Source organism: Triplophysa rosa, linkage group LG11, assembly GCF_024868665.1.
Source record: "Triplophysa rosa linkage group LG11, Trosa_1v2, whole genome shotgun sequence".
NCBI classification, from domain to species: Eukaryota; Metazoa; Chordata; class Actinopteri; order Cypriniformes; family Nemacheilidae; genus Triplophysa; species Triplophysa rosa.
Genome location: NC_079900.1, coordinates 11,850,253 through 11,872,255, shown reverse-complemented (window position 1 = coordinate 11,872,255; position 22,003 = coordinate 11,850,253). Strand labels below are relative to the sequence as shown.

Sequence of the window (22,003 nt, the reverse complement as noted above, 5' to 3'; positions counted from 1 at the left end):
CAAACGATAGTAGAGAATAGATAAAATGCGGTAAAATAGGGGAAACTTGTCCTTGTGGAGTTTGCAAGTCAGCCCATCAGATTAGCACTCGCTAGATGAAGAATGTCTCTTTGTGTGCTGTATGCATCAGACGGTTATTGAGCAGACTGTGTGTGTGACGTCTGAGACTACAGCAATCCAAAGTGTGAATCTCTTTTGCACACTGTTAGGAGATTCTTTATCATCACTGTCTGCACAACTTCCATTTCCAAAACAAACATACAGTATATATAGCGCCAGGCATGAAGTCAGCCTGCGGCCTAGGCAGCGTAAAAGTAGCCAGTTCAAGGATCTAGTCCAGTGATATAGTGGGCATATATGCATAGACACTCACAAAATACATACAGTTCTACAAAAAAGAGATTTAAAGGCATAGTCCACTCAAAAATGAAAATTCTGTCATCATTTACTCACCCTCAAGTTGTTCTAAACCTATACATTTCTTTGTATACATTTCTCAAAGAAAGATATTTGGAAGAATGTTAGCAACTGACATTTGCGGACATCAGTGACTACCATAGTAGGAAAAATTAAAACGGAAGTCAAAGGTGCCTCTAGAACTGTTTGCTTTCCTAAACTCCTCAAAATATCTTATTTTGTGTTTAACAGAACTAAAAAAACTGGATTGATAGTAAAATATCAGGCAAAAAGAGGCTCACATTCACACAGTTTTTATTGAGTTTAGAGCTCTCTCCCTCTCTCTCTCTCTCTCTCTCTCTCCCTCTCTGTCTCTCTGTCTCCATTAATTTCACATACACCCGTTTCTATAAACTTGGCACATTTCTTGGTTTCAGGCGACATGTAGACTCAACACAGTAGAACGTGTGTATACACAGTGTAGTAAAGATTTCTTTGGTTTTGACTGGATCCACAGTAAAGAATAAAGAAATCTTCAACCATGAAACTGGTCAAAAGCACAACACTATATCATCACTGCCACAGTAGAATTTTTCCAGCATGAGTTAGAGAACATGCCAGCAACAGTTGCTGGTCAATGTCTCGAGAGGATGAATGTACTTAATTTGTATATCCTGCTATTCCTCTTTATTTCTCGTTACTCCTCTATTTTTTCCTTGACTGCTTTGTTTTTTTTATTGCTGGTCGTTCTCATGTTTAGTTCTAGTGTGTTTGGCTGCTCATGATGCGATTAAGGAAATCGACATTGTGGGATTTCTGAATTGAATGGGCATTGTCGTACACATATGTCTCTCTAGTTTCAATATCCCTCCCATATTAAGATTCATTTAAGGAAAATGTATACAGATTTTTTAATTCCTTAAATATTCTTAAAAAATAAGCTTAAAGTGTGTCATTTCTTTGCCACTATCCACAACTCGGGGCACTCAAACAAATATATTGTAATTTTTTTGTTGTTGACGCTAATGGTGTACAAATAACACTTCACATTTTACCTGAAAAGAAGTTTTTAAAGGCAACAGACAAATATAAACAGCCACATGCAATTTAAATGTTTATGTCTGTAAGAAATACACAGTAATAATAGTATAATATCTATTATGAATCACTTTCAGGCACTGAGACTGTCAGCTTTAAACATATATGTTTGAAAAGAGGTTTAAAGCTGGGTGCTTGTTCTCTCTAACAAATAAATCAGAAATCATCATTAACATCTCACTTGTTCTTGCAGTCTCACTTCTCTGTATGTCTTGGACCTGGGCAGGGGTGTGCAAGTCTGTTTTTAGGAAAGACCGGGTGTAGACGCTTGAGTAAATCTTTGACATGGGGGAATCCACCACTAATATGGTCACTGTCTGACTCTGACTGTGTTTGCAGGATACTGGAATGTAGGAATATAACTGGATGGGGAAAGCATTTATTTTCACATTGTACTCAATAGAAGAGAGACGTGCATGTAGAGTGAATATATGGTATGTATTTAATAGGCTGTCTGTCTTTGTTGACCTTTCTTTCACATACTATTTTATTTCAATTGTGAACACATTTGAAAACTAAAAACTAAAAGAAGATGCTTTAATATTTACCACACCTGGACACTGGAAATAAACGTGTTTGTTGTTTTTGTAGAATTATTTATTAAGCATTTTTCTTTTAGCTCAGACCATTGCATTGTAATGGCCTGAAATTCAAGCTTCACTACGCACTTTCAATTTGGGCAAACATTATGACTCAAAATGACTAAAAAATGATTTGTAAAAAGTTAATATAAGAGACAAGTGTCTGAAAATTCGCCATGTTTCTGTGGTTCAGTGTGTTTTCCCGACATTTACGGCAAGCTCAGTGGAGCGCAACACTAACACAGCACCAGCGCAGGTGTTAGCGGAGTGACTGCCGTACCTGTACATGAGCTGAAAACACAGCATGTTAAACTAGACTGTACGTTTATGTGCGAGTATAACATAGTTAAATATTGCTAACGTGAGAAGGCTAGCACTGGAAAGGTTTATTATGCAACCTGAGCATATAAGACGAGTTTTAGAGTAATACGTGTGTTTCAGCTGATAAACACTCATTTACTGCAGATAAACACATTCTTACACATACATGTGAAAGCTGCCTGTGATTACTTGTCTTTACCTCATCCTCAGACTGCATGTGAGGTACATTTAGGAATGTTAAATGTGCTTATCAATATGCATTGCGATCACTCACATTTTGTTTTGTACATGTAACTTAAATGCACAGTTGCATAATACCACAATACACCAGCATGGAAGATGAGTGAACCACAAACGATAGTAGAGAATAGATAAAATGAGGTAAAATAGGGGTAACTTAAAAAAAAACTGTGCCCTTGTTGCGTTTGCAAGTCAGCCCATCAGATTAGCACTCGCTAGATCAGTGGTTCCCAAACTTTTTGAAAGCAAGGCATCCCTTTGTAGTGTTTTTTTTCCCCACGGCACCCCAACCCTGATTTAACTAAATGTACATGCGTACATACATACAATTAAATCCAGATGAGCAAACAACAAATGAAGTATAAACAGCTGCATGAATTTATTACAAATGCATTACAACGGACATTATATGAGGTGAAACAAATCATTTAAATGCATCTGTCATTTACAACTCGATGACACATGTAAACAAATCTTATTGACTGATATGAACCATTTGCTGTATGTGGGAATCGTTGGAACAAAACACATTAGAATAAAGATTGATACTTAATTCTTTAAATAATAATAAACAACTCATTACATTTTTCTTGAGGTTCTTATTTGCTTTGTTCAAACTTGACCTTACAACTTAAAAAGGAAATGTGCATGATGGAACTGTGTTATGGGTATTTTAATGGGATACATGTGCCTGTTTTTGGGAGCACAGTCTCTTGATACGGGGGTAGATTGTGGATCGTGCTCCACTGACAGGCGCTGCCTTTTTTTTGTTTTTCACATAGGCCAGGGATGAGAACGCTAGCTCACACAAGTTGAAAACGGCAACAGCACACTGACGGCGCAGTCTGGCGGTTTCACATTTGCACTTTTGGTGCGCACCCGGGTTCGATTAACGTCAGAGTTCGGTTCGTTTGGGTGATGTGAACGCTGTCTTCTGAACCCGGGTGAGCACCCGCGAACTGTACCCGAGTCTGCTTAAAAAGGGAGGTCTGGGGTGCGGTTCATGTGAAATCCAGTACGCTTCGCTGCTGATATGAATGCTTGTGTGTGTGTGTTTCACTCACTTTTCTGACGAGCGTGACTGACGCGCTCCAAGCAGAGAGCTATACGTCTCATTTGTGTTCGCTTAAGCGATCTTTGTACATTCAGCATTTGCAGTACATTCATAGACGAAAGGGCCGTTATGTACTGAAGCTTTGGAAACAAAACTCACGGTTCAAAAACAAAAATGTATAAAAGTGAAGCGAGCAATGTAAGGCATTTTGCCGCCGCCTCCTGCGTCGTCGTTAAGCGACAGGGTAAACAGCTGCAGGCTTGACGCAAACGACCCGCAGTTCGAACCTAAAAATAATTATATGAACGCAGTCCAGCGGGGGCAGGGGGAGCAGTCGTGAAACCAACCTGAGATAGCTGGGACGTGTGTCCCACATGAGCGCATCAGTACAATGGGCGGAGCGATTCTCTCCTGGGAACAGTCCAAGTGGCGGTAAAAAAAAGATATTTAAACTTTACATATGTATGAAATATGTTTTTTCGCGTATTTTCAGTTTCGTATGGACATGCTCATATGTTGGTGTTTTGATATATTTTAAACTATATGATGTAAAAGATTATTATATGGTTCTGGACAGTGTTGGGGAAAGTTACTTTTAAAAGTAACTAGTTACGATATCGAGTTACTCTATAAAAAGTAACTAAATACGTTACTTGGGTACTTTTTGTGGAAAGTAACAGAAAGTACTTTTGCGTTACTTTTTCTCACCTAACTGATGCTCATGCTTTTCCAGACTTTGCTGTGCTTTAGTGTTTAACACTGTAATGCATTTAACAATCTTATATAGCCTATAACACACCTTTATTTTCTTTAAAAAAACACATTTCAAATATTTCCTGACTAGTCCTCCACCTCATCAGAGCTCTGCCTACTGTTGACCCTGCTAACTTCGGCGTCACTATCCATATTTATTGTGTTTTGACAGCTCGGCTAGCTGCACGAGATGGCGCCGGTGAGCTTTTGGGACGGCAGAGTAGTTTCCAGTCGTATAACACTGTGTGGGAAAAGGAGGATTTTTGGCCGGCAAATATGGGTGTTTTTTTAGATTTAAAAAAGTAATATATAAGCGATATGACAGATCCTCTTTGCATTGCTGAGCACTTCGTTGAGCCAAAACAACTCGATAGTGTTATACGAAATTGTGATCAATCTAACATATAATATATTACTAATATTATATAATATTATCTTGAGGGGAAAATGACATTTAACATACTATGTTGTATATATGCTGGTATTTGGTGAGGAGACTAACAGATGACAGTTGTTGCCTCTCTTTCTCCCATGCTCCGCCCACTCCCCAACCCTTCTTCTAACAGTGACCATGCCCATTTAAATCTGCAGATCTGTCTGTGCGTGCAGCGCCACAAACAGTCGAACACAGCTTATGTTTACATTCACGGGGCATGAGACCATTGATTGCTGTTGCGACTCGTGACTCACGCTAATTTCACGATCTGAAAGTTATCTATTGAGCATGACCGGCATTTGCAGGCATTTTGTCCATGGCGGCGAGTGCGGCCACACTATAGCTCCGCATCTGAGCTCTGGCCTCCCATCGCTGTGTCAACGGTATGCGATTTGCGTAACAAAAACGAAGCCGGAACACTGCAGACATTATTACGTAAGAGTACTCACTGGTACTGGAAAAAAGCTGAGATTCGACGGCACCCCTAGCCAGTTGTCACGGCACCCACTTTGGGAACCACTGCGCTAGATCAAGAATGTCTCTTTGTGTGCTGTATGCATCAGACGGTTATTGAGCAGACTGTGTGTGTGACGTCTGAGACTACAGCAATCCAAAGTGTGAATCTCTTTTGCACACTGAGGAGGTTCTTTATCATCACTGTCTGCACAACTTCCATTTCCAAAACAAACATACAGTATATATAGCGCCAGGCATGAAGTCAGCCTGCGGCCTAGGCAGTGGAAAAGTAGCCAGTTCAAGGATCTAGTCCAGTGATATAGTGGGCATATATGCATGGACACTCACAAAATACAAAATACATACAGACACCCTCAGACTGCATGTGAGGTATATTTAGGAATGTTAAATGTGCTTATTAATGGCCACCAGCTATCAGGTATTGTCCTTTTCGACAGTATGTGGTCTCTTCTGTTCCAAACTTCTGGGTGGCTTGTGGTTTGTGTCTGGGTGTCCGTTTAAGTGGAGAATTGAACCCAAAGATTTCCAAGTACCAACAGACTTGCCAGTGTATACATTTGTTTCTTTTTCTACACCTGTATCTTCTTGGTGTATATATACATACATACAAGCATATGTGTGATCCTCGTAACATACTTTTGGTCTACTTTCACTCATATTCATTAAAAAGCAAAAAAGCCTATTAATAAACAAATTACTTTTTGCACCATGAACTAACATGCATAATTAGTTTGAAATAAGGTTGTTCGTGTTAGTTAATGCATTTACTAATGTTAACAAATACAACCTTTTTGTAAACGGTTACCAAGAGAATAATTACTGCATAAATAAATAAATTGGATAAAGTAATTTCCACCAGACAGTTTTACACCTGTTTATTTTCATGTCTGCTGGGTGTCTATTGCTTTGGGCCTTAAAATGAATAGATTTTCAGAGGAGTTAAAAGTTGGAAGCTTTGCCACTGGGATCCAAATACAAGTGCTTTGTCCTCTGTATTTACTTACTGCATGTTCTGTGTTGGTTTGCAAGGTGTTCCTTCATGCCTTTTGAAAATATAAAGGTGGAAAAGAATGAATGCAAACAAACAGAAACGTCTAAAATGGACCTAAACTGTTGATGAGGTGCTGGCGGAGGCTCTAAATTGCTGTTTAAACATGACTTCACCGGAGTTGCTCTCTGCCAGTGTCTGTCCTCTTGTGAAAAACAAACTTTTATAAATGCCTAATGTGGAACCTTGCATCTTGACATCCTACACTGGTTTGTATTATTCCAGGGTATTTCCATGGTCATTAAATGGGACAGGTTTGCAGAAAGCCAATAGCCAGGTCTGTCTGGACTTCATAAGCTCCAGGTAATAACTTCTTAACTTTATTCACAGCAGACTGTGACTGTCCTTCCTCCATAGACCAGTTTGCTCCACAGGAGATGGACTTTCTATTCTGCCCGTACAGTTTACCATGCAGCATACATAATCCAAACTATCCCAAATGAGCCCATTCACTGTTTGGTTATATTGTAAAATATTAAATCATGCATGTTATGGAAGTTATCTAAATATTTTTAATGTCACTTGAAGGCATTTTTTGTTTATGTTGTCAATATTAAATTTGAACTTGACAAAAACTTCTCAGAGTTGACAAGCACTTTTTATCGGTTAGATATTTGTAAAACCAAGTGACAAACATGAAGGGTGACTATTAATAATGAGTTATGGCAAAAAATTAAAATCACGAAATATGGAGATACGAGGTTTCAGAAAGACAGCAGTGATATGCTTGTTTAAATGACTAAGGCTGGTTCATACTGACTTGACAAAAGCCAACAAACACCAACATTCTAATTTGCCAGTTGAATTTCCAATGTTGGGAATCAAAACTGTCATGTTTACACTGTGCCAACAAATGACAATGAACTTATACACTGTGACACAGGGCTCTCCTGATTTTACCAAGTGGTATATGTTCTTAGGGCAACATCATGTGGGACAACATTTAAATCAACCAATCAGATTTCAGAAATAAGTTTACAGTTTATTTTAAGTTTAATCTTACAACCAGACGTTAAACCGAGGTCCTGACTCCCTGTGGTCATTAAAGATCCCATGGCACTTCTCGTAAAGAGTAGAGGTGTAACCCCGGTGTCCTGGCCAGATTCCCTCCACTGGCCCTTGTCAATCATGGCCTACTAATAATTCCCACCATCTGAATTGGCTCTGTATCTCTCACCTCTCCACCTATAGCTGGTGTGTGGTGAGCGCACTGGCGCCGTTGTGATGTGGCTGCCGTGGGCATCATCCAGGTGGATGCTGCACACTGCTGGTGGTTGAGGAGAGCCCCCCTCGTATGATTGTAAAGGGCTTTGGAGGTGCAGCAATACACAACAAAGCGCTATATCAATGCCTTATTCAATCATTCATTCATTCAGTATATTAAACATGTTGGACACTTGTAATTGTTTTCAATTTGACACCTAGAACTTCCCAACCAACGGCAACAAATGCCAACATGTGTACCACACTGATTCGACAAAGCCTGCAAAAAGCGCTTGTCAGATTATTGTGAACTACAGTAGCCTTTAAGGGCTTACAAATATATCTTTATGGCTCAAACGGAACGTCTGAGGATGAAGTTATTAAAAGCTAAAAGAAATCTTGTAAACCTGTAGATGTTTTTTTCTGACTCATTGCAAACAGGAGCTCGTGCTGTGACTCATACTGTTTTTACTGCCGTAAATCACGGCACTTTCACTGTGTGAGGTGGAGGCCTATCTCAAGGATTGTGCCATGTGTGTGCAGGGCAAGCAGACTGATGTGCACCTTTGACCTCAACTGGTTATTGGATCAGCCGACAGATAGATACAACAAGTGACTTAGGAGCTCTGTTTAGAGTTATCTGTAACTGTGTGGACGCGGTGAAAGAGGATTCACTTTGTTTAGATGACTCATTGTGCACATGTTCAAAAAGATGATTCGCTTTGTACAGGTTGTCTTAGAGTAACAATGTTTGTTATGGTGATGCTATTGTCCAAAATACAGAATGACGAGCTCCCAAACTGATTTTGATAATTCTATCTGAACACCTTCCAAATTTATCAAAGACACCTCATTGCATGAGTTTTCTCCCACCTCTGTTTCTAGTTTAATAGCGCTTTGATCGCTGCCGAATTGGCATATGCTTTTCCTCTAACATTGACCTGTTAACATACCTGACCGCTTAGAATGTGCACGATGTTTCTGGAACTGGCTGTCCTCTTCAGGCTTGATAGAGCATGAGGAAAGGAGGTGGAAGAATGGGATGTGGAGAAAGTGTAAGGGCAGGTGCTTGTTCAGGGGATGCCCAATGGCACAGCGGAGGGCAGGGCTGGTCGGAGGAAAGACACGGCATCCAGAGAATATTTAAAGCACTGGACATATTGGCCAGTGGTGCTACTTGCATCAAAGACCATTTGAAGCCCTGCTTGCATTTCTGTCTGTTCGTGAACCTGTCTGTCTACAGTATCTGCCATCATGTTGGCACGAGCCCTCCTGCAGACCTCGCTGGTGCTGTGGTTAGTACAGAACACCATACAAGGAGGTAAGATATATCTTCTTAATTACTTCTCTTGGAGATTTAAGGATGTTGGAAAGATAAAGATATTGTTTCATTGAATTTGAAAGAATGCAGTAAAATTGCATTGGGATAAGGGAAATTGGTATGATATTTGAGCAAATATTAATATCACTGATTAATTGTAAAAAGATTAATAGGAGGAGAATAAGTTTAATTTTGTTTTTTATTTGGTGTAATCATGATTATTTGCAAACATTTCCCAAAGGTGAATAAAAAGGGAATAATGGTTGACTTCTGGTTAAACCAGTATAGACATGTAGATTGATCAGGTGATTGACACAAAAACTGGAAAGATGCTGATAGCACCATAAGCATTATGAGGGGGGGGCTAATCATTCCAAAAATGGATGGTTGCAAATTTTTATGATGAGGCTAATTCATATGATTTGAACGTTTTAGTATGATTTGCTTTCGCGCCAGTGATGTTAGGTTTAGGGGTGGGGTTAGGGGAGGGGCTTCAGTATCGCTTTTTTAATAAATGTATGTTTAATATGATTCACATTGTACACATTTATACAAATTAGGCACCTTGTAAAATAGTCGCGAGTGCTGTGAGATCACACTCTTAAAAATAAAGGTGCTTCACAATGCCATAGAAGATTTTTTTACAAGGATGTGCAGTCATTGGGTTATAAATTAACCTATGCTAGGTTGTTTCAACCGATGGTTGGGTCAAGTTTGAATATTTTTCAACAATGCACTGTATGCTTCACCTTTTTTTCTGTTTTTTGGTAAATTTTCAGTCTTTTTCTGTAATTTGACGGTTTTTGACTGTAAAAAAACAGTTTGGGGCGTCAGAAATATACCGTGAAAATAACCGTTTTTCCTTATAAAATTATGTTTCCCCTGTTTTTCTTGTAAATTTTTCTGTAATTTGACGGTTTTTCAAAAATATAAACTCTGTTAATAAAAAGTAACATTTTGTAAAATTGTTTTTTGGAAAGTTTTCGCTACAGATCTGTAAAGAAAGTAAAATTGTAAAATTATGTTTTTTTACAGTGTGGGTTTTTTACACTGTCAAAAACTGGGTCAAAATGGTCTACATTTTCAAAAATAACACCTTTGCACCTAAAGAGTGATAATTAGTACCTTAAATGTACATATTGGTTCCACATCTGTACCTAAATGGTACGTACGTATATCTCTGCCATTCTGTCCTTAAAACAATGCATCCTCCTAAAATAATACTACTAAAAAAACTGTAATAAATGTTGTGTCGACTGGCATTCTACTGGTGTGAAGGTATAGATGTTATATTCATGCAGCAGTCACAGATCATAGCATGTCAGGTCTAAAGAAACCCTTAGCAATAAAAGACACATGACGATTTCATGTTACATTTCTGAAAGCTTCGATAAATGGAGAAAAAGCACCTCTGGATGTGATTCAATGTTTGACACATCTGGATCTTTTCCAACCTCCGTTTCCCTGACTGCAGCTTAAACACTCATATTTCATGTCTGAAGATCAAACGCTGCAGCCTGACGGTGGCAGGGTTGGTCAAAATTTGACGACCTTCTGTCAGTGGTGACTTTTATGAGCCACACACAGTCCATCTATTTTGTCCCACCGTGTTTAAAAATCAATAGAGGCCTGTTTCCTAATATGCTGAGACAGCGGCAGATGCGATGAGATCCACATTGTTCATCGCTTATTACCTCAGCTGTCACAGGCTCTCTTTATAGGCTGGATAGGAATTCAAACAGGAAGGCTTCAGAAGGCAAGAAAGAAGTCAAGCATTGTATGCACACGTTTGAGGTTTTCATTGGGAAATGCGACCCTAAGCCAAAATTGATACTTGACCAGCCAGTGTTAACATTTTTTTTAGCTGTCTGTCTTTGCTTCAGGACTTTCATTTACCCAGTCAATTACAGAAATGTGCTTTTTTGCTAGTTTGGTATTTTTATTTATTCTACTGAATAATTGTCATATTAATGAATCAAGACTCTTTAGAAAATACTGTCATGGTACATGCATTAAAAACATGGTATTAACATGGTAAATGGTAATTATTTTTATTTTGTGCTTTCTGAATGTGTTTCCTTTGTTTTAAACAGGAGTTAGACCACAGACTGGAGCCTTGGGAAGGTTGGCGCAAAGTCGAGGTATATTACACTTATCGTATGTAACTGGGATTCTCAGCATAATATACTGTATATTACATATGATCATCCTTATTAATCCTGCCTTTTACCATATGCATGTACAGCACTTTTTCTTACTTTATTCATTATTTTTGTGTGTTCATGTTTAGCGGCTGGTATTCTTGGAGCCCGTGCATATGGGGTGGGCAAGCCAGGAAAGACCGCTGGTAATTCAAGAATAATCAGACTCTGCTTCAGTTAAAATTAGTAACAAAGGTTTGGTAAAAATGGGTGACAAAAAGCATCTGCATTGTGTGTCTTTGCCACCAGTACATGCTATACAGTATAACAGCTTTTTTATTTTTATCATAATGTACACTCTAAGAAACATTAATGTTGCTTAGTAAATATCACAAAATATACGGTTATATTAACTTAATAAAATCTAACAGTTAATGTCTCTAAAATGTACAGTTTATTTAATGAAAAAAATAAGTATTTAATTAACAAATTATATTTTTAATATACACTTAATATTTTGGTGAATTCTAATAGAAATATTTGAGTTACTCACATTTACTTATTTATTTACTTAGTTTTTTTACTTACACAATTTAAACAGTATATTTCATTGATTCCACAGCTTTAAAATTTACGTAATGTTTTATATTTATAGCCATTTGGATGATGACAAATATTTTCATTTTTTACTCAAACAGCTGGCCGTTATCTTGGAGGTGAGTTAACGTATTCTGGTTTTGTGTTATTGGTGAAAAATGCATGTGAGCATGGATACGTGTAGTATTTTATTATGTGCATTGTCTTGTATTTGTAATTGTATTGTGTCTTTCAGTGGGATCTTATAGACCCACTGGGATTACAGGAGGACTGAAACAAGGATATGGAGCACTCGGTTATGGAGGTAAAACAAATGCAGATGAATAACTTATTGGCGATCAATTTTTCTTTAATGGATTTTGATATACTCTGTTGGTGCTAGCAGGCAACTTTGGAACTGGTCTTGGAGCAAGCCATGCGGGAGCAGGACTGGGATTTGGAAGAGGGTTTGGCCTGGGTAATGGGCTGGGAGCTGCATTGGGTTATCCAGGTGGAAGAGGTGAATACCCCATTTTTTCTTCATTCAGCAAACATTTTATTGAAAAAAAAATCAATTTATGCTTATGCTTTTTTCAGGATATACCGGTAATGGCTATGGAGCCCCACTAGGTGAGTGCATGTGCCATAACAAAAATGTTATGTTTTATGTCTACACATTATATGACACATTCCAGTGCCAGTGTACTGCCACGTCTATCCGACCTGAGGGTTGTGTACCAGATTGGATTTGATCTAACCAATCAAAACCTGACCTTGTGCTATGATTAAAATCTTTCACATGTAGTGATATACTGTATGCTCTCCAATAGCCATGATTAGGTGTCAGCTTAAACAGGCAGTTATTTCCTCCTCTAACCTTCACGTTCTCTCTGGTGTTGTTGCCAGGTTACGGTGTAGGAGGATACCCTGGCGCTGGACGCGGTATGTCCCTTACTCATACTTATACTCGGTTCTGACCATTTTTTTATTCATGTGATCATTCACAACTTTTACGGAATACTTTTGTTCCCATAATCCTTCAGATTGCTGCAATGGTGACATATTAGAGTAAAACCCAATAATTACAGTCACATAACCACATAATATTTTAATTATTAAATGAAATAAGTATTTAAAAAAAATATTATGTTATAAATAATATTAGGTAATAAATAAATATATGAAGAAGTATTAAAGGTGTCATGAACTGGCCTTTTTTATTTTAATATACTGTTGTCTGAGGTCTACTTATGACGTTCACGTGGTTTTTAGATTCAAAAACATCAAAATCAATAGGTAATAGGCTATTTTCTTCCCTGGTTTTGAGGCCGGCTCCAGAAACGTTCATTTTTTATGGGCGGGCCGCATTGAAGACTTGGAAGTAAATGCCTACTGCTATGATTGGATAATAGTTCCAAAAGACAGCATTGTGCCATGTGATGTATATTTCTGTGTCTGTTTGACAAGCTACGTGCTTAGTTGGAGCCTTCTGTAAACTTGGTTAGACACGTAGGTTACACATAATCAGGACATATAAAGCGATCTCTAACAAAGCAATAGTGACGCATCACACATATATTTTTACTCGCGTAAGATTCCGATCGGATTCAATATTGACGGCACAGCATTGCTTTTTAATCTCAGTCTCTCTGCAAATCCAGCATCGACATATGCCTTGTTTGCAAAGGAATCCACGGTGAAATGAAGCGAACAAACGCTCAATGTTTTAACCACGTGAGTTGGAATGTCTTTAAAAATAAACTTCAACCACGCATTCCTAATATCAGAATCCGAAGGAAGCGACTGTGTTCTTCCACAACCAGGCGCTGCACAATATGTTGTTTGTTGCTTGGTCGCTCTAAATAAAAATAACAGTGAAATGCAAATTGTTTATATATTTTATAAGACCAAACAATCTAAAAATCGCCGACTGACCATTTATTAAGACCTAAGTGCCAAGGCTTTTTGATCTAAGACCAAACAACAAGCATAAAAGCGCTTATTAATAATGAACATGGCAACACTGCAAAAGAGCGTATCAGCGGTTAAGTTTAAACTGACAGACATAACGAACCTTTAGCCGAAAAATATGTCGCTGTTACCAGTTTGTCAATCATCACAAATGCGGCAGTGTGTACAATGTGTACATAGCTTAAGTCAGTGTTTCCCAACCCTGGTCCTCGGGGCACACCTTCCAGAATGTTTTAGATCTCTCCCTATATAAAACACCTGATTCAACTCATTAATCAGGTGTTTCATGTAGGGAGAGAACTAAAACATTCTGGAAGGTGTGCCCCGAGGACCAGGGTTGGGAAACACTGGCTTAAGTCATCTGGGAACCAGTGGGCGGGGCTAGAGAAGTAGTCGTTGATATTCTTCTGTGGAGGCGGTGTTCAACCTATTAATGACGTTCCAGGACCTGGCGTTCGCTCAGCCTGGTGTCAATAAAAGTTGTCATTTCAGTAACAAGGACGACTTTAGTTCTGACATATAACAAAAACTCAGGTTAAAATTGATTTCTTAATTCATGACACCTTTAAGTAAAGAAATTCTACAGATCTCCCTTAAGAAGAATAACAATGTTTAACATTTAATTCAGTCTTTTTATATGCTCAGTACATAGTATAAAAGTGATATTAAAGTATTTAGTATATTACACTAGTAAGGTATTCAAATTTATTTTATAGTATTAAACCTTTCCTGTTCTTGACTGAAGTACTTCTGTATGCCACTGGTGGGGTCCACTTTTATGAAATAATTTGGCCTGCGCACGCACCGCTGTATCTATTTTTACAACCCGCCCCGCACTCACGGCCATTAAATAGGCATTGTAATGTAAATGAAAACAGGCTTTATTTCAGCCTAAAAGTGCTTGGAAACAGCCATTAGATTACATCGCCCTGTAAACTGGCAACAACATACGCTTATGAACCATAGAACCTTGCACTTCACATATAGCCGATACTGCTGTTGTCTCCTGCTGCAAACATTAGATTTAGCAGCTTGACCTTCTTTTCTTTTAATGATGTAAATTCCCGACCTTTATTTCTCCCGCACCTCGTCTTCCATCTTCACTTTTATTTCTCTGTTTGTTTTGTTGTTGTGGCTGGCGGCGGGAGCTGCTTGGCGCTTTCGTGACGTGTTCAGTTTGGGGACATCACGCAAGTTACGTTTCTACGTAGGCCTACGTATTGTAACCTTATCAAAGAACCTAATAAAAATTTGAAAATATATGTTCCCAAATATTTAATGTAGGCTATAGGGAATTGCACGCAACATACATGTTTTTATTTAGTTTTTAATGACCCGCCCCAACCCGCCCAGCAAATAAAGTGAAAATTTCTTTACCCGCCCCAACCCGACCCAGGGTAACCTGGTTCTTTTCTCTGTTGGTTATGAGACCAACTAGTGTGCGCCCACAGGCCAACCTTCCCATTTCCAGCATTACTTTGGTCTGCACTCAATTTTTATAGACTTTTTTTTGTTTTACCATGATCTTGCATGGCCTCCCAAAGCAAATATGGGATTAAGTGGTCACATCATTTTATTTTAGGGTGTTACAGTGTGATCTATGAAAATGCATGTCCTGTGTTTTCAGTGTCATTTTGGTTGTTGAGGATGGAAGTTTCTCATGACATGCACATCAAATTTGGGAGTAACTAGTTTGGGGATAGTTCGCACCAAAAAGGAAAATTCTGTCATCATTTACTCACCCTCAGATTGTTCCAAACCTGTAATGTCTTTGTTCTGCTAAACACAAAGGAAGATATTTGGAATAATGTCAGTAACCAAACAGATCTTATCCCCCATTGACTTCCATAGTATTTATTTTCCCTACTGTAAATGGGGTGAACTATCCCTTTAAGCTAAATGTTTACTGTGGATCTTTGACCCACAAATTCATTGAACATACAAATTAGTTTATTTTGTGTGCTTAAGGTCTTTAATGAGCATGCTGAGTTCTTATTCAGATTTTTATGACAAGGTGCAAGAGCTGAACATTTTCCATTGTTTTTTATGACCATAAAGCAGTGTGCACGCTATAAAAAAAGAGTGTCAGAGAACGGAAGTGCTCATTCTTCTCCAGATCGAGTGTTTTCAAGACTATCATTAACAAAAAGATTTGTGATCTTCAGGATATGGTGTACCAGCTGGAACGCCCACAGGGCAAAGGTCAAAACCGCCAAAACTGGGTAAACTGTCCAATCCTAACTCATTCTTCCATTTCTTTCAGTTTAAATTTCAGGGATGGTTTACCAGCAAACGTTCAAAAAGCTCTAGAAAAAAACCTTTTTGGATAAATCAGATTTAGCTGGAAGTGGAAGCTGCACCTGCAGGTCTCAACCTTCTAGAGAGACTCTTTATAATGTGCTTTCTTTGAAAAAGGAACAGTTTGAGTGGCAGATAAGGATTTTTCCTCCACTAATGTGTACATTTAGATTAATTGCTAAACAAAGCTACAGTAAATTTCTGGTGTTTAAATTGCTAGATCTTGAACATGCAATATGGTTTTTTTTGTTTCTCACCATTGTAATCTTTGTTTCCAGTTGGTGTGTCTAAATTTACTGGTGTTGGTCCCAGAGTAGGTCAATCCATGTCACAGACAGAAAGGGGCAATGGTAAACCTGCACGTGTGCACACTGTGTGGCTTTCATATGTCTTTTATAGCCTTTTTAAATGTTTGTTTACAACATCTAATCTGTTTACACTGCATGATGCACTGATCCCCTCAATAGGAGAACAAGCAATCCCATAGAAAGAAGCAAACATAGCTTCTTAAGCTGTATTGTTATCTTGCTACACTGTGCCAAAATATGTTTTGCACCACTTTCGCACCATTGTCTAGTGTTATGAGTAGTATTATCTTAGTAAATGCTACCTAGTATTGTGGTGTTTCGGATGTAGTCATGGAGGAGTCTCGGCTGGACAGGGTGTTGTAAAATTCATCCAAGAATTTGATTAGATTGCTTCCATGTGGAAGTAGCACATTGTAACTCTAGTTGCGGTTCATAGGTTACTCATCAGGACCAGGAGTGACCAATGGAATGAGGGCTCAGATTAAGGGTAAACTTCAGTCTGCACCTAGTCCATGATGTGTTGGCTAAACCATCATAAGTAGATGTGATTATTGGACAATGAGCTATAAAGCCTTCATTGTATCTGTTAAGCTGAAATTGTGTTCTGTAGCAGCAGCATTTAGTTACATGTGATGTTTTTGGAGAAGGAACCGTTTAGGATAAGTGATAGAAACTATTCAGCACTTTAAGTATTGAGATTAACTGTTATTGATATAATACAGGAGCAGTCTTGCAAAATGGAAAAGGCACCAAACACGATTGGTAAAATTTCATAGTCGAATCTTATAGGTTTATGGCAAATGCATGACACTAGATGATGTTTTTCCAGTCTTAAATCAATACAGTAATAAATCCATCCATAAAATGAATTGAAATGAAGATATGGCATTTAAATAAGAGTGTTCAGTCATAATGGACTGGAAAAATGGACCACCGCTTCTCATGGGCTCATTGGAGTTGGGTCAATCTTGAGGTGCCCTTTTCTACCACACCTGTTTCTTTTACTTTTCATTGTTGTGTGTCCAGAACTGATGCCTCAAAATCTGGTCGTTGAGGCTGTTCTGTTTCCTTTTCTCTTCGCTCTTAAAAATAAAGGTGCTGCATGATGCCATAGAAAAAAAAACATTTTTGCCTGTGTGGTTTTGTAAAGAGCCTTTAACATCCGAAGAAACATAATGTCTCTCTAACGTTTCACTGAAAAGGTAAGAAAAAATGTTTTTTAAAGAACCTTTGACCGAATGGTTCTTTGGCGAACAAAAAATGGTTCTTCAATGGGATCAGTGTGAAGAACCTTTTATAGCACATTTATTTTTAAGAGTGTTGTTGTGCTTCACCCAAACCTTTGTCTTTCCAGCTAAACGATGTACAGTATGTCCACATGCATGCTGGAATATTTTCTCCCACAGGCCACAAGTATGGAATTATACTGTGAAATACTTGCATGATCATTCTGTCCTACAGGCCCCCGACCATCATGTCATCTGTACTGGGCATGCTTTCTGTTATCATATATTATTGGGCTACGTTTTACAATTGTTGTGCTTGTTTTTCACAGGGTACGGCCTTGGTGCAGCTGGCTATCTTGGAACTGGTCTTCCTGATGGATATGGAGCAGGTGTGTAGACATTTTTAGTATTTAAAAGTAAACCAGTACAAAAATGAACTATAGTATAGTCTGTGTATAGTATAGTTTGCTTTGATAACAGTTATGTTATTGCTGAAGCAGGTCTTGGGGCAGGTGGATATCCACAGGGAGTGCGAGGAGGAAAGCAGATTGGTAAAGTATTTTTTTCTTAGAGATGTGCACTTTTTAGTCATATTGGTGATGCCGGGGCTTGCTGTCACAAGGGGTTAATGTTACAATTTCTGTTGACCAAAAATTACTTTTATTTGGTAATCTTTGCTGTTTTAAGAATTATTTTGTCTTTCCAGATTTTACTAGTAGGGTTTTGCTTATTTCTATTTGAGACAGCTTAACCTATATTGTGTCCCCTGACGGTTTCTTCCTGTGCTTAATCTGTTCTGATCTCTGTTTGTAATGAAGTGACACCTTTTGTAACTGGTGCAGCATTGTGGTGCATTAAACACATGGTCCAAGTGTGGTCAGTTCAGCTTGTTCAGCACAAAGTCAAGATGAGCTTTAGAAGCATAGCTCCTCTAAGGCATCTTAGGTGTCTGATATCAGGATGCATGCTTGTGCACGAAGCACCTTAAATTTCACACTGTTTGTTTTTTCTTTTCTCTGAAATGTTTTGGTTGCCAAGTGGTTGACCTTGACTGAAAATACCCAAGGCACTTCCTGTATTACTTTTACACATCATCAGCTTGAAAAAAAAACGTTGAAGACTTTTTTTGTTTTTCAATAGAACTAAAGAACATAAAACTATTCTCTTCTCAATAGGCTACGGTAATGGATTTGGCAGTGAAATTTATGGTGCTGCAGATGGATACGGGGCAGGTGAGTCAGACCGGGTTGTTACAATGGAGTCTGTCCAAACATATGGACATGATTATAATGACAATGAGTGACTATTGTCATTATGTTAAAAGGGCCCACTGCTTCAGATTAGGGATAGGTGAACGTTTCCGGAGTGATATAATATAATATATCGCAATAACATCGCATTCACAATAAAAATACATGTTCATGAATTTACCTTGTAAGCTTGCATGACATTTTGCTAGATAACTCCTTTCAAGAAAGAAATTCATACTCATCTGGAGTGACCTGGTGATAAATATAAATTATTTTTAGGTTGATGTAATCTAGTTAAGTACAATAGCTTGGCCACTAGGGGGAGCAGCTCTGTTTTCCCTTATGCAAAGATAATTTGAACAAGACTGCAATTTGCAGCTCCTGAATATGCTAATGGTAGGCCATGCGTTTTTGCATACCTTAACTAAAGGCAACATCATCTGCATGAGCAGTCAAATTACAGAGGCCGGCCTTCGCTCTTGCAGGTCTTGGAGCCGCCGGTCTCGGACATGCTGGCCTTGGAGCCGCCGGTCTCGGACATGCTGGCCTTGGAGCTGCTGGTCTTGGTGCTGCGGGCCTTGGAGGTCCAGGTCTGTTGGCAAACGCTGGTCTGGGTGTTGATGCCAAGTCTAGAAAGTATGGTAAGAATGTCGAAAGGTCTGCTGTAAGCATAGACAGTTCACTGTTTATGGCCGATTCTTGCCAACCCGTATGATCATTTATGCTTAAGCTTGTTTCCCTATCTACATCTGTCCTTTATATGACGTTACTCCTCCTCCTGTGTGGTTGTGATCGAGTTATACCTCTGATTTGTCTAAAGGGGCAGGTGAGGTACTTGGGGCTGCGGGATCTTTGCCCTATGGAGGCCAGCCTGTGGTTTCAGCTGGGCTTGGGCCTCAAGGCAAGACTGGTAACTATGGTGGAACTACATTCGGAGAAATTCCAACCCTCGGGCCTGACACTGGCCTGGGTTTGTGCAGTGCACATGTTTGTTATTCAAATGCAGCATGCAAATTTCACTTTTCTGGCTTTCCTGATGCTTTGCCTGAGGATTTGACTTGTGAACGTGTACATCTCTTACCTGTCAGAAAGAACATGAATATGACTCAATGAGATTAAACAATCAAGCAACACATGCTTTTTTGTCTTTTAGGTGGGGCAGGTGCAGGAGCACTGGATCCTTTAGTAGGTAAATGCAGCAAATATAGTGAAGTCTTGGTAAACATATTTGTAATATCGCACACTATTTATTGAAAGTCTCAAATTCTGATAACCAAATATTGCTCTATGTATCACACAGCTGGAGGTGGTGTAGGTCAGCTTCCTTACAGCGCACCGGTCATTGCAGCTGGGCTTGATGGTACGTCAATGAGATGAACATAACGCTACTAAGATGTCTTGAGTCAGTCAGTCTGATTTAGACGTACAGTATCCATAGTTGCCTATATGGTATCCAACAATCATTGTGTGCTGTTTGGTGCTTTGTTAAAGATTCTGAAAGAGAGGTTTCAAATTGTGCACAGAAATAAGCATCATTGTCATTGAAATGCAATTGAATCATTTGCTCTAGATCATTAGACATACTTTGGAAGTTTGCCAAACGTTTCACCCAAAGAGAGAGAGACCAAATTGACCTATTGCTAAGCCCCTCAAACTCAGATGAGCCAATGGCAGCTGAGTATCAACCGGAACTTTAGGTTTCAGTGCCATAGAGAAGCATGGTAAAATACGAAGCTCTCATCGATTTTATGGTGTTTATGCTACAAAAATGGTAAAACGATGTGCTTGTAACACTGACTCCAGGTCTCCCGAGAGGATGGGGAATGTAATTTATTTTATTCCATTTGCTAAACCTAAACAAGACAGAGCAAAATGTGTGTGCAGTAACCTGGTTCAACCACAATCCCAAAGAAAACAGTTGTCATATTCTCATTAATTTACAATTTGAATGTGCTCAAGCAGAACGTTAATGTCATCATGTGCTTCAGCAAGGTGTCACTGGCTAAAAACGGTAAAGTTAGCGAGTCCATGCTAACATACAAACCTAAATAGCTAACTGTTCTCACGTCATGTTCATTGCAGGTGAAAAATGAAAGTCTACATGTCAGTGCCTCTCCATATTAAACTGGTTAAATGTAAATTAATTTAATCTTACCCTGCGGTACATGAACAATGTTGTCATTTGCAATCACGAAGACCAGCTTCTCCCACTTGCATAGTGATCTGTAAACCCTCGCTTCAAAATTAATCTTGTTATCTACCATATTTATTGTAAAATCTTTTATATATCCCTCCATAATATATTTAAGTCCCACTAGAATGCTCGCCAACTAGAGTGTGGGAGCAAAATGTGTGAAAAACTCTTGGGACAAGGCTTTCACACTGACAGCTCTCATCGTAAGACATTAGCAAACTTGTTTGTCTGAGCCAGGGACAATATCTAAGGGGACGGGGCTTAGCGACAGCTCAATTAGAGATCATTAAGGATTTCCTGATTGTGAGATCTGTACATGTGTATGTGTATACCCCACAGGTGATGCTGGCTACCCCTATGGTGCTGAACAACTCAGTTTGGGTGCTGATATTGCAAAGACGGCCGCCAAATTTGGTGAGAATACACACGTCACAAAGCACTTCTACACTAACACATTAGTGGCTAGTAGACATCAATGACTAAAACACTCAAGCAACAAACTATAAATATCTTTGACAAATGTCCTAACAGGAGGTGCTGGAGGTTATGGAGCTGCGCTAAGTACCGGAAGCCAGGGTGCCTATGCTGGTGAGTACTGAAGCAACTCCAATTACACAAGCTGGCAGGTTCTGACATCTCTAATGTGTGTTTAACTTGACATTGTGTTTCATTTTCCTTCTACAGGACAGAAGGATGGAAGCAAGTCAACCCTTAGTGGTGTTTATGGGAATGGGTACAGAGGTAGATGAAACAGTAGGCCCATGTTGTTTTTACTCTAATGCATTTGGCAGATGTGTATGGCAGTGCATTCAAGCTCTTTGTTTTCTCAGTTGTATGTTTCTTGGGAATCTACCACAAGTGTGTTACAAGGACATACATTTCTAAATCAGCATTTTGATTCTCCTGTTTATTTAACTTTGTGTTCTCATCCACCTCTCCTCCGTTTCTCCAGGTTGATTCCTGAGGCCAGACTGTTATCCTCTGCAGTGTTTTTTGGCCCTTTTTCACTAGTGCTCCTCACCATTGTGACATAGTGTTGTAAGGCATGTTATTTTAGCTTTACTTGTGCCCATTTATGGGGGCATGTGTGTTTTGTGTTTGTATGTGTGGT

The 22,003-nt window shown here is 38.9% G+C and overlaps 1 protein-coding gene across 9 annotated transcripts; it reads left to right on the top strand.

The window, feature by feature from the left end:
• The first annotated feature begins 1,224 nt into the window (after nucleotides 1-1,224).
• LOC130561956 (uncharacterized) lies at nucleotides 1,225-21,958 on the top strand. Of its 9 annotated transcripts, XM_057346645.1 has the most exons (22): nucleotides 1,225-1,928; nucleotides 6,630-8,928; nucleotides 11,022-11,069; nucleotides 11,219-11,275; nucleotides 11,768-11,785; nucleotides 11,902-11,970; nucleotides 12,049-12,165; nucleotides 12,243-12,275; nucleotides 12,552-12,587; nucleotides 15,782-15,838; nucleotides 16,193-16,264; nucleotides 17,778-17,837; nucleotides 17,946-17,999; nucleotides 18,624-18,680; nucleotides 19,184-19,339; nucleotides 19,519-19,668; nucleotides 19,852-19,887; nucleotides 19,999-20,058; nucleotides 21,232-21,306; nucleotides 21,424-21,480; nucleotides 21,577-21,645; nucleotides 21,845-21,953. In XM_057346645.1, exons 2-21 carry the CDS (start codon nucleotides 8,862-8,864, stop codon nucleotides 21,639-21,641), a joined length of 1,344 nt encoding a protein of 447 aa, XP_057202628.1. In that variant the 5' UTR covers nucleotides 1,225-1,928; nucleotides 6,630-8,861; the 3' UTR covers nucleotides 21,642-21,645; nucleotides 21,845-21,953. The 9 variants fall into 9 exon arrangements, with proteins under 9 accessions (XP_057202628.1, XP_057202633.1, XP_057202632.1 ...); XM_057346650.1 differs by lacking the exon at nucleotides 1,225-1,928 and having other exon boundaries at nucleotides 6,121-8,928; nucleotides 19,519-19,599; XM_057346649.1 differs by lacking the exon at nucleotides 1,225-1,928 and having other exon boundaries at nucleotides 6,121-8,928; nucleotides 19,519-19,608.
• The last annotated feature ends 45 nt before the right edge of the window (nucleotides 21,959-22,003 follow it).